This window comes from Dendrobates tinctorius, unplaced genomic scaffold (genome assembly GCF_039654945.1).
Source record: "Dendrobates tinctorius isolate UK_male_01 unplaced genomic scaffold, ASM3965494v1 ptg000140l, whole genome shotgun sequence".
In the NCBI taxonomy this organism is placed as follows: domain Eukaryota; kingdom Metazoa; phylum Chordata; class Amphibia; order Anura; family Dendrobatidae; genus Dendrobates; species Dendrobates tinctorius.
The window spans coordinates 11731456-11744876 of NW_027361808.1; the positions used below are offsets into that span (position 1 = coordinate 11731456).

General features: G+C 44.3%; 1 protein-coding gene across 4 annotated transcripts in view; it reads left to right on the forward strand.

Moving 5' to 3' along the window:
- The first annotated feature begins 1215 nt into the window (after positions 1-1215).
- The window catches only part of SMYD3 (SET and MYND domain containing 3), a 1185047-nt gene continuing 1172841 nt past the window's right edge, over positions 1216-13421 (forward strand). The window contains exon 1 of one of the 4 annotated variants that reach the window (XM_073545143.1): positions 1216-1553. In XM_073545143.1, the coding sequence (XP_073401244.1) occupies positions 1387-1553 (167 nt within the window). In that variant the 5' untranslated portion in view covers positions 1216-1386. The remainder of the gene's footprint in view (positions 1554-13421) is intronic. The other 3 variants (XM_073545142.1, XM_073545139.1, XM_073545141.1) reach the window with 3 other exon arrangements.

Here is a 13421-nt window from a genome sequence, read left to right on the forward strand (position 1 = left end):
TGTTTGAAGGTTTTTTTCTAGAACCCCCTTAGGACCTGTTTAAAATAAGAAAACTTCTTACTTACCCTCGTCGGCCCACGAAGCTCCTCTTCTGGGCCATGTGCACCTGAACAGTTGCCGGAATGCGCGTGCACGCTCATCCTCGGGCATTCATTCTCCTAAAACGTCTTCAATCTGAACACGCTTTAGGAGACTAGTTTAGCGAGGAACAGTTAGTTGCATGTTTTAAAATTAGTGATTTAGGGACAGATTATTGTAGTATTGTATATGGTAAGCTAGATCGAGGACAGATAACATTTACTGTGCTACATTTAGATGGAAGATCTGGTTACCATTACCAGAGATTATTTTGGGAAGAAAGTTGAACACCCATACATTCCTATATAGCAACTTTATAATTCACATAAAGAATAAATCCCTAAAAAGATCTTGATGAAACTTGGAAGATAAGTTCATATTAATACAACAAGGTTATCTTCCAAGTTTCATCAAGATCTTTTTAGGGATTCAGTCTTTATGTGCCGCCATATTCTGCCATACCTATTCCTAGTGTGTTGTTATCATGGTTGGAAACTGAATAACGGTTTTACGCTCTGGTTTTTTTATTGGAATAAGATCATATTAGTACAACAAGGTTATTACAATAAAAGAACCGTTATTCTGTTTCCAACCATGATAACACACTAGGCATAGGTATGGCAGAATATGGCAGCACATAAAGACCAAATCCCTAAAAAGATCTGGGAAGATAACCTTGTTGTACTAATGTGAACTTATTCCAATAAAAAAAAAAACAGAGCTTAAAACTGATATTCTGGTTCCAAAAAAGTTAACCCCTACATTCATGTATAGCAACTTTATGTCAAATAAATAAGTAAATAAATTGGTTACTCTGCTTCAAATACAGTGAAGTGGAAAGGAAAACTAAACTAAGAAAATGAAACGGTAAAAATAATCTAAAATAGGCACAAGTATAGCTGAATACGACTAAAATATCTACCATAGGCATAGATTAATTTGGCAGATGGGGTTTTAGCGTGCACCCTGCTATGGGGTGCACCGGTGTAATAACGCCTAGCCACATGGCAGCTCGGTACCGCACAGGACTCTCTCCCCGCAGACTGCACCAGGCGATGGAGGGGGTTTATCACAGCTGTGATTTCATCTGAGGGAAATCAATATCCCAGCGGGTAGACTATCGGCCGATCAGGAAGTGGCGCCGCCATGTGCGAAGCACCACAGTCACACACCACTACGCACAGCGTCACCCGCTTCCCGGCAATAGTGCTCCTGACCACGCCCCTTACAGGACGTTGCCAAGTACGCAGGCGCAGAGGAGTTGGGGGCTGTGCGAACATTGGGAAGCGTTCATAGCGACTTTGCTCAATGGCGGGACATTTTGAGAAATTCTCTAGTCCTGGGAAGGGGAATGGTGTGCGAGCCACCAGTCACTTTGCCGTGAGCGAGTTAGTGACGTGCGCAGAGCCCTTCGTGTACACCACATGCAGGAGGACTGACCGGGGAGCTTCCGTGTGCGACCACTGCCTGCGCAGGTACTGTCTGCTGTAGATTTGTATACTGTCTCTCTGCAGCTGGAGGCAGCCGGCCAATGAGAGCACGGGGGCGGGGTTATGTCTGCGACTCCTCCCTCAGCCAGGTCCCTTGGTGCAGGCCGTGCTGTGTCTGTGGATATTTACATACCAACCTATGGGAGGGACTACAAGGCTCAGCAGCCACATGTGGTAGTAATAATAATGTGACCTCACCATTGCAGTGCTGCCCTATGTGGCGAGTAATAATGGTGACCCTGACACACGGCTGACCACGATTATTAGGCCGGGTGCAAGGGTTAACGTTTCTCCCTGCGGAGGTGAGGAGCCGCAATGCTCCTCTGGGAATGTGACGAGGCTCATTATGGGGGCTCTCTGGATTTTGCCGCTTCCTGTAGGTGGCGCTATAGAGTTCTAGTCCTTTTCCTCTATGAAGAGGTCATTAGGCTGTTGGGCTAGGTTCAGACGCAGCAGTTTGGCTGCATTTTTTGTTGCAGTAAAAATGCATTAGAAACAACTGTTTTGTAGCTTTTTTGCAGCGTTGGGTGTGGATTACATGTGCTTTGTCTGCAGTACAAGTTTAGGAAAGTGAGTTTTATTCACCAAAAACGCTTTAAAAAAATCTTCAAAAATGTTTGCCGCATTTTTTTAATTTTCTTACGGCTTTCTATGGGTGAAAAAAATGCTGCAAGTCCGCTGAAGGAAGTGACATGCTGCAATTCTCAAATTCAGTTAGGAATGAAAACCTCATAGCTTTTACTGGTGCTGTAAAAAGCAGCTTTTACTTTGCATGATATAAAGCCCACTGCATGTGAACTGAGCCTTACAGTGTCTAATTGAAAGGGGTTGTCCGTTCTTAAACTGCAAGTCTGCAGTCAGTCTATGTGACTGCAGACTTGTGACTCCTCAGTGTGGGTACTGCCATGATTCTCTGGTAGAAATAGGAACAACCAGCTCACCCCTGCTGTATGACTGAGACCCTCAGCTCAGGGAGCCACTCCTAGACTCAGTGCTGTAGAGATCCAATAGAACTCCTCCTGGCTGGTGATCCATGATTAAGGACTGCTTTATACTACAACGCATAGGAAATTTGTACTATATTGCTGGATGAAATTGAAGATGGAATTCAATTTTTAATGGTACCAGAATGAAGTTCTATTTTTACACATCCTGATATTTCTGGTACTGTAGATATCAGTGTCCGTGTGTGTACTACGTGTGCCACCCGTGTGCTGCATCAGGACCACATGGACGGCCGCCGGGGATGAAGCGCTACTGTAAGCGTTTATCACCCGGCGGCTGGTGCCGAAGCCGGCTGTCATTCTCCCCTGGTCTGCCATGATCAGCGCGAGCAGAGGCGAATGAATGAATGAAAAACTGACCTGCTGTGACCTCGACCTTCGCTGAATACAAGTGATGAGGTCACTGTGTCAGAGCTTGAACTGCCGTGACCTCATCACTTGCATTCTTTTACGGTCAGGAGGTCACAGCGGGTCAGTTGTTAATTCATTAATTCTCCTCTGCTTGCCGGCAGAGCAGGAAGAATGGATGACAGCCGCCTTCAGCACAAGCCGCCGGGGAACAGCGGCTTACAGTAGCACGACTTCCCTGGCGGCCGTCCGTGTACATGGAGGACAGTGTGCACTGTTCTCCATGTGCACATGCACGAGATGTTTTGTGGCCCGTGCGCCCGGGAGAAAACGGACATATCAGCGTGTTTTGCACACGCTGACATGTGCATAGACCCGTTCATTTGAATGGGTCTATGTATGTCAGTGTCTCCGGTACGTGAGAGAGCTGTCATCACACGTACCGTAGACACTGCCGTGTGAAATTGGCCTGACCTGTATTTTTGGCTGGAGGAATGTTCTTTTAGAGGATTCTCTGGTGCCAGTACTGGGACATATGGGACCTACATGCAATATTCATATTCACGGCCACTTTCAGACTAGATGGGCACGACCTCACTTAATGCAGGACAAGTCTAATCGGAATGTGACTGGGAGTATGCACATCGCATACTTTTAGTCAGATGGCCTCCGCTCCCAGTGAATCCTCACTGTGCGTTACGTGTGCGATGTGAGACTTCACAAGTCTGCAGTCAAAGAGAGTGACTGCAGACTTGTTGTTTAAGATTGGATAACTTCTTTGACAGTGCATAAAACCATAGAAATATCAGCCTTCTGCTGATCCAGCTAGATAGTCCTAGTATCCATTGGACTATATCAATGTTGAGGCCTATTTTTTTCTCAGCTTTTAGTCTGAGACCAAGTACAAGCTGATTCTTTTCTCAAACAATCAGAAACAAACCATATTTCCAAAACATGTAGGACTATTGGTCCATGTTGTGACATCATTGCCTCTCGAAACAAGCTAGGAATGCACAACCTCTTCAGCTGAGTGAGCCCTCCACAGTCCGGATGTTACTCTTCAAAAGGACTTTTTTTTACCACCACACATTGACACAGTCCACTGCATACCAGAGCAATTCATCTGGATTGGTAGGAGCCTGCTATTTCTATAGTTTTATGCACTGTTACATTAGACTTTTTATCATTGTATTAGGTCCACTATACCGTTTATGGATTTAGCTAGTTGGTAGCGTTCACACAGGTACACAGTTTCTTGTTCAAACAGGAAGGTTTATTAGGCGTCTTTCACACGTTCGTGTGGTGACAGTTTTCACACGTACCGAAGACACATACACGCGTAAAACCATTCAAGTGAATAGGTCTGTGCACGTGTCAGTGTGTTTCCGCAAACCGTGTGTCCATGGGCAAAACACGCTGACATGTCCTTTTTTACTGTCAGCAAGGGTCGCAAAACTTCCTGCACACGGATGACACATGGATGTCATCCGTGTGACACGCATCGGCGCCAGGGAAGAAGCGGTTCTGTTCCCCGGCTCCGGTGCTGAAGACGTCTCTCATCATCCCTTTCTCTGCCGGCGAGCAGGGGAGAATGACGAGAGTTATATTCAACTGATAACAATGACAGCAGGTGGCAGTTGATGGGACTATTACTCTCATCAGCCTACATCTGCTGCCGCTAATAACAGTGATAGCAGGTGGTGTCTGATGGGAGTATTCCTCACCCGCTGCCAGCGCTCTAAATAAATAAAAAACCTGGTGTGGATTCCCCTGTATTTTTATAACCAGCTACGTAAAACTGACAGCTGGATGCTGCAACCCTCAGATGTCAGCACTGTCAGAAATGCTGGTTATCAATAATAGAGGGGTCCTCATGCATTTTTTCTTTTTAACTTATTTAAATAATTTAAAAAAATGACGTGATGTTCCCCCCATTTTTCACAACCAGCCTTGCTAAAGCTGACAGCTGGGGGCTGGTATTTTCAGGCTGGTAAGGGGCCATGGGTTTTGATTCCCCCCAGCCTAAAAATAGCCCAGTAAAGGCACATCTCTTACATGCGCCAATTCTGGCGCTTTGCCGAGCCCTTCCCACTTGTCCTGTAGCGGTGGCAAGTGGGGTTCAAATTTGTGCGGTTAATGTCACCTTTTGTATTGTCAGGTGACATTAAGCCCACGGCTTAGTAATGGAGAGGCATCTATAAGTCATCCATTACTAATCCTATAGTTAAGTAAACACACAGCCAGAATAAAGTCTTTTATTAAAAATAAAGCAAAACACAGTTTTCCATTTTTAATTTAAAATAACAAACACAGTTATACTCCCCTAATGCCTAATTCCACTGAATCCCTCGTCTCCTATAATAATACTAAAATAAAAAAAAGACAATAATATCCCTCACCTGTCCGTTGTTCTATTCCACGCTGTAATCTATGTCTGGGGGATAAATAGTTTTTAGCCTGGACAGTGCCAAGATGTGACCTTCCAGGCTGAGAACCACTGGTGAATCAGCAGCTGTCAAAGGGTTACCACAACGGAGCTGAGTCAGAAGACTGTAGCGTCTGGTCTCTCCTACAATGCTGAGAAGAAGCACTTCTCCAGTGTATTAAACATGTTTGTTTCTTCCAGCAGAGCAGGAGTTAATCGGCCATATTGGAAAGCTCCTACATTCAGCTGTGCTCGGTTAGCCAAACCTTTTCTATATAAAATCTGGGATAGCAATGGCTACATTGATCTTGGAGTGGGAGAAGCTGATGTTGTGAAGGAGTGCTGGAGGAGTTTATTAGCGACTGTTGCCTGGTTTGTAGGCTTGGAAATTCATTATCATTTCCCGTTTTACTTCTTCCTCCTCCCTACACACCTTGGTGAATACCTCTGTTATATGTGAGTGTATATTTTGTGTGTGGAGTTTTCAGTTTACCCTTTTCTTTGTCACCCTGTTTATCGGGTTGGTGTACTGTGGTACACAGTAGTGCCTCTCTTCCCCGGGTGGGGGAAGGGGACAGACGAAGGGCTGTTGTAGGAGACAAGGCAAGGCTGGAGTCCCCGGCATTTTCGCCATCTGAAGTGTACTGGGGAACAGGGCGAGCTAGGGTACCCTTTAGTGTTAGGGCCAGGAAAGATGACCCCTGGTCCCAGGTCACTTGTTAGTTGAATTGTGACAGCAGCACTGTGGTGACCTCATCACTGACTTTTTCCCACGGTGCTGAGGTCACCGCAGTTCAACCCTGCTGGGAATGCAGCCTCACTGACCAGCGATAACCACGATGTCACCGCTGTTCAATGATGCTGCACTCGCAGCAGCTCATTCACCAGTGTTTCTCAGCCTGGACGTTCTCATCTTGGCACCTTCAGGGTGAAAACTATCCCCCATACATGGATTATGGCATGGAACAAAACGACGGACAGGTGAGGGATAAAATATATATATTTTATTAGCGTTAGGTGAGTATGACTGTGTTTATTTCTAAATAAAAATGGAAAAGTGTGTTTTGCTTTATTTCTAATAACAGACTTTATTCTGGCTGTGTGTTTATTTACCATATAACTATAGAATTAGTAATAGATAAGCGTCTTATAGACGTCTCTCTTTTACTAAGCCGTCGGCTTGATGGCACCTGATAATACAAAGGTAATATCACCCACCGGGCAAAGTGCCAGAATTGGTGCATGTAATAGATGTGCCTTTTCTGGGCTGCTATTTTTTAGGCTGGAGGGGGGGGGGTCAATATCCATGGCCCCACACTAGCCTGAGAATAACAACGCCCAGTTGGGAAGGGGGGGGACCCCATACCATTTTTTAAAATGAAACAAAACAGTGTGGGTACCCTTTTATTCTTGATAACTAGCATTGCTAACGCTGACATCTGAGGATTGCAGCCCCCAGCTGTCAGTTTTGCTTGGCTGGTTATAGAAAATACAGGAGAACGCACGCCATTTTCTTTCCTTAATTTATTTATAGCGCAGGTGGTGGGCAAGGAATACTCCCCTCAGCCGCCGCCTGCTGTCACTGTTATCACTTGAATATAACTGTCATCATTCTCCCCTGCTCACGCTGATCGCCGGCAGATCAAGGGACAATGATGAGAGCTGTCTTCAGCACCCAGCCTCGTGGAACAGCGCTTACTGTACCGCTTCTTCCCTGGCGCCTGTCCATGTGGTACTGATGCGCTACACGTGTGCCGCAAGAATTACACACACGGACATCTGCAGTACCTTTATTTCCGGTACCGGAAATAACAGGACGTATGAATCCTGCCTTAAGTCCTTAACTTTCCAGCATAAAGTAATAAAACAAAGAGACATTACATCAGCATGAGAAACAGCGCAGCTCTGCTTCTCAATATTCAAAGTCCAATACTCAACCTCTCGTAGAGTCTAAGGCCTCTTTCACACTTCAGTTGTTTGACGTCAGTCAAAATCCGCCGTTTTTAGAAAATAGCGGATCCGTCTTTTTTTTTGGCAGATCCGTTTTTGTTTCCCATAGACTTGCATTAGCGACGGATTATGACTGATGGTCGTCCGTTGCATCTGTTTTTTGACGGATCCATTTGAATTTTAGCGTCCGCCGTGTGGAGTAGACGGACAAAGGAACTTTTTTTTTCCAGCGGTGGACCCGCTATTTTAAACTGCGCATGCCCGGAAGATCTTTCCTTTCATGCATTTTAACCCTAAATGGCGTTCTAGCAGCAACAAAAAATTCTCTCTCTCTGTCTCTCTCCTCTTCCAGACCTCTGTTCCTTTACATTTCATGCACTTAGCGGCTGCAGCAAATCCGTCCAAAAAACAGATCCGGTGCATCAGTTTTTTGCGATACTTTGATGGTTTGCAACTGACGTCAAACAAATGAAGTGTGAAACAGGCCTAAGCAACTTACACTGGTCCTCCACTTTGCATACACAACCACAGATACCAGAGATGTTTGCACCTGTACTCCCAGACAAGGCATAAACACCTCCTGGATTTGAGGGTGGGAATGACTAGGTCTGCTCATCTAACCTAATCATTTCTTACAAACCTGGACCCATATATTGGTCCTATTAACCCTCTCTGCACCTCCTATCCAGGAATCTGTCATCTGCTTGTCTACAACTGTTTATGTAGAACACCACCAAGAGAACAAAGTAGTTGCATATATTCTCTTAAACTATAAAGTTTATTAAATTCATACAATTAAAAACAAATATTATAAACAGTAACTTAGTGGAGGACTACATAAATCTATTTACATAGTTAAACCTAATATCAATCAATTATTACTTGTCCAAATAAGTGTGCAGGGCTATTAGTTCATGACAATCAAATCAAAGCCTTAATGGCTGGTCATATATGCTACACAGTAAAAAATCCTGACATGTCTAAACAGATTCTAGGCCATATGTGCTAAAAAGCAGAAGGAATTCCTTACAGTGGGGAAAAAAAGTATTTAGTCAGTCAGCAATAGTGCAAGTTCCACCACTTAAAAAGATGAGAGGCGTCTGTAATTTACATCATAGGTAGACCTCAACTATGGGAGACAAACTGAGAAAAAAAAATCCAGAAAATCACATTGTCTGTTTTTTTTTCATTTTATTTGCATATTATGGTGGAAAATAAGTATTTGGTCAGAAACAAGCAATCAAGATTTCTGGCTCTCACAGACCTGTAACTTCTTCTTTAAGAGTCTCCTCTTTCCTCCACTCATTACCTGTAGTAATGGCACCTGTTTAAACTTGTTATCAGTATAAAAAGACACCTGTGCACACCCTCAAACAGTCTGACTCCAAACTCCACTATGGTGAAGACCAAAGAGCTTTCAAAGGACACCAGAAACAAAATTGTAGCCCTGCACCAGGCTGGGAAGACTGAATCTGCAATAGCCAACCAGCTTGGAGTGAAGAAATCAACTGTGGGAGCAATAATTAGAAAATGGAAGACATACAAGACCACTGATAATCTCCCTCGATCTGGTGCTCCACGCAAAATCCCACCCCGTGGGGTCAGAATGATCACAAGAACGGTGAGCAAAAATCCCAGAACCACGCGGGGGGACCTAGTGAATGAACTGCAGAGAGCTGGGACCAATGTAACAAGGCCTACCATAAGTAACACACTACGCCACCATGGACTCAGATCCTGCAGTGCCAGACGTGTCCCACTGCTTAAGCCTCTACATGTCCGGGCCCGTCTGAAGTTTGCTAGAGAGCATTTGGATGATCCAGAGGAGTTTTGGGAGAATGTCCTATGGTCTGATGAAACCAAACTGGAACTGTTTGGTAGAAACACAACTTGTCGTGTTTGGAGGAAAAAGAATACTGAGTTGCATCCATCAAACACCATACCTACTGTAAAGCATGGTGGTGGAAACATCATGCTTTGGGGCTGTTTCTCTGCAAAGGGGCCAGGACGACTGATCCGGGTACATGAAAGAATGAATGGGGCCATGTATCGTGAGATTTTGAGTGCAAACCTCCTTCCATCAGCAAGGGCATTGAAGATGAAACGTGGCTGGGTCTTTCAACATGACAATGATCCAAAGCACACCGCCAGGACAACGAAGGAGTGGCTTCGTAAGAAGCATTTCAAGGTCCTGGAGTGGCCTAGCCAGTCTCCAGATCTCGACCCTATAGAAAACCTTTGGAGGGAGTTGAAAGTCCGTGTTGCCAAGCGAAAAGCCAAAAACATCACTGCTCTAGAGGAGATCTGCATGGAGGAATGGGCCAACATACCAACAACAGTGTGTGGCAACCTTGTGAAGACTTACAGAAAACGTTTGACCTCTGTCATTGCCAACAAAGGATATATCACAAAGTATTGAGATGAAATTTTGTTTCTGACCAAATACTTATTTTCCACCATAATATGCAAATAAAATGAAAAAAACCCAGACAATGTGATTTTCTGGATTTTTTTTTTCTCAGTTTGTCTCCCAGAGTTGAGGTCTACCTATGATGTAAATTACAGACGCCTCTCATCTTTTTAAGTGGTGGAACTTGCACTATTGCTGACTGACTAAATACTTTTTTTCCCCACTGTATATGTCCGACTAGTTGGTGTGATATGTACTCCTGGTGCCCCAACATACTTTTCACCCTTGCTTCGTCAGGGGGTATGTTCGGACACACATAGGTGTAACTATGTGAATATATTTATGTGGTCCTTTGTTGAGTTACTGTTTATAATATGTTTATTTTTACATTTATGAATTTAATAAACTTTTATTTTTTAAGAGATTATATGCACCCATTTTGTTCTCGGTGGAATTCTTAGTTAGATATGTGTCTCTAGTCACCAGCATTTCTCAAATGATTTATGCTCTCCTATGTTGATAGTCATTAACGGTTTATATAGTACTATTTATTATTATTGCCACAAATGCACCAATAATTTCTTGCACATAAATGCAGAGGATGAAATTAGTATTGAACAAGTCAACAATTTTCTTAGTAAATATGTTTCTGAAGGTGCTATTTACATGAAATTCTGACCAGATGTCGATAAGAGCCCATTCAATCCACGCAGGCAAATAAATCATACCATAGACGTCTATAAATTACCGTTTTTCTGGACTATTAGACACACTTTTTTTCCCAAAAAATTTTGGGGAAAATGGGGGTGCGTCTTATAGCCAAATGTACTTGCCAGGGGTGTGGCGGCAGCAGGAGTCGAAAGATTCTGCCTTCCCTGGGCTGGGAAGAGGAGGTGTTTGGTGGTCCAACGCTGCAGGGCGATTATCTGACTCCCATACCAGGCTGGTGAGGCAGTATTCGGCATTGCTCTGTGGTGCAGGGGCTCCTGCTATATTTTGTGAAAGCCCGGAAACCCCGCACTTCCATTGCTGCAATGCAGCGGCTTCTGGGAAAATGGCCGCTGGAGGCAGCGCATGTGCAGATTGAGATCTTGGCAATCTCAGGAAATGTGATTTTGGTGCCGACATCTCAGTCTTTTCATGCGCCGTCTCCGACAGCCACCATATTGCAGCAATTGAGGTGCGGGGCTCCAGGCTTTCTCAAAATGTCGTTGGAGCCCCCGAAACACTGAGCACTCCCGCAAAAGCCTGGGATGGGAGTCAGATCATCGCAGGACCACCAAATACCTCCTGTGACCCCGCTCCACCAGCGCTACCGATTTCCCCCCCACCCCGGTAAGCTGAATTTGCACTGTAAGATGGACCCCCATTTGACTCATTTTTTCCCCCTATTTTCCGTCTGAAAATTTGGGGTGCCTCTTATAGTCCGGTGCATCTTATAGTCCGAAAAATACGGTAAGCTATGTGTAATAATGAGAACTGACAAAAGGAAAAAATATTGAACACATGAAGAAAGAGAGGTGCAAAAAGCCCTGAAAAGTCATGACACCAGCTGAAATTTCAGTGATCAGAAATCCATCCTGTCACTTAGTGAAAAATAATATCAGCTGGTTCAATTGATGGATTATAAAAAGGACTCTCATTACCAAGGTGCAACACAAGAGACATCTCATGATGGGTAAAAACCAGCGAGCTTTCTCAAGACGTTCACAGCCTATTGTTGTAAAACATACTGATGGCATTGGTTACAGAATAATTTCTGAACTATTGAAGGTTCAGTGAGCAGTGTTGAGGCCATAATCTGGAAGTGGAAAGAACATCATTTCACCATAAGCCAGCCACGACCAGGTGCTCCCGTCAAGATTTCAGACAGATTGAGAGGGATTATCTGAAGAGTTGTCAAAGAGCGAAGGACCACCTATGGAGACCTACAGAAAGACCTGGAGTCAAAACATAAAGGAAAACTGTAAGCACTAGACCTCTATGGCATGTATGAATGCTCATCATGCAAGACTTCATTGCCCAGCGCAGTTAAAGTATGTTTAACAACATTTAGACAAGCCTGTGTAATACTGGGAGACTATAGTCTGGTCAGATAAGACCATAATTGAACTCTTTGGATGACATAATGTACACCATGTTTGGAGGCCATAAGGCACTGCATATCACTACAAATACACTATACCAACAGTGAAGTTTGGAGGTGGAAACATCATGGTGTGGGGCTGTTTTTCAGCAAATGGCACTGATAAACTTCACATAATTTGAAAGAAGAATAAATGGATAACTGTACAGAGACATTATTGATAAAAGCTGCTGCTATCTATCAGGATGATGAAGATGAAATGATGGTGGACATTTCAGCAAGACAATGATCTCAAATACACAGCCAAGGAAACTCTCAATTGGTTTCAGAAAAAGAAAATAAAGATGCTAGAATGGCTCAGCCAATCACCTGACCTCAATCCAATAGAAAATTTATAGAAGAAACTCAGAGTTCATAGAAGGAGCCCACAGAAGCTCCAGGATTTGAAGAGTGTTTGCGTGGAAAAATGGGCAAAAATCATACCTGAGCAATGCATACAATTAGTTTCTCCACAGAGAAGGCGTCTTGAAGCTGTCATCACCAGCAAAGGCTTTGTATGAACTGTTAAATTTCAGTAGGTATGTTCAATACTTTTTCCCTATGTCATTTCTCACTATTGCAGATAACTTAATTTATGGATATCTCTGAATTGATTTCTTTGCCTGTGTGGACTGGATGGGTTGTTACCGACATCTGGTGAGAATTTCATGTCAATAGGACCTTTAGGCTTGAATCACATTAGCGTTCGGCTGAGCTGCGGAGGGCTGCTTACATCCTCCGTTAAGCTCCGCCTACTTCTGCACATCTTCCGTTTAGCCCCACCTACTTCTGGATGCATCATGCGTACCTATCTTTAACATTGGGTACACGAAGTATGCGGATGCGTCGTTTTGATGTGCCCGCCGAACGCACAGAAAAGCAACATGGTGCATTTGGGCACGTCAAAACGACGCATGCGCATACTGCGTACCCAATATTAAAGATGGGTACGCAGGACGCATGCAGAAGGAGTCGGAGCTTAATAGAGGAAAGTACACAGCTCTCCGCAGCTCAGCCAAACGCTAATGTGAAACAAGCCTTAGAAATATATTTACTTAGAAAATTAGTGACGATGTTTGTGGAGACACGTGGGGTCGGCGGGCGCCTCTGTTCGCTACCCGAAACTGCATGGACCAGGGATCGTCCCGCTTTCCTATTAACATGGGCATAACGCTACTCAAACAACACAGGGTGAGGGTAAAGCAGTGTGGCAATGCTTTATTGAACCACAAAGCAGGCGGATAAAACATAGAACAGTGCCAGCAAAATATCTCAAGATGGTGTACATTACAGGGTCTCACCCTTCCACTGACTCACCAGGAGAATGGCAGTTGTTACTTCAGAGTTTCTAGGGTCGACTACCCCACCTGTGACACTCACAGAGAGGAGGTAACGACAAGTGTAGGAAAATGACCGGAGGGTCACAACCTGGATTCATCTTCCAGGGTCGACTGTCCCACCTGTGGCACGCACACAGAGAGGAGGTAACAACAAGCTAAGGAAGTTGACAGTCCATTCAGGTACAAGGCTAGTTGACTGGAGAGTCACAACCTTGCTTCTCCAAACATCTCTATGGAGCCAGGCAACTGTC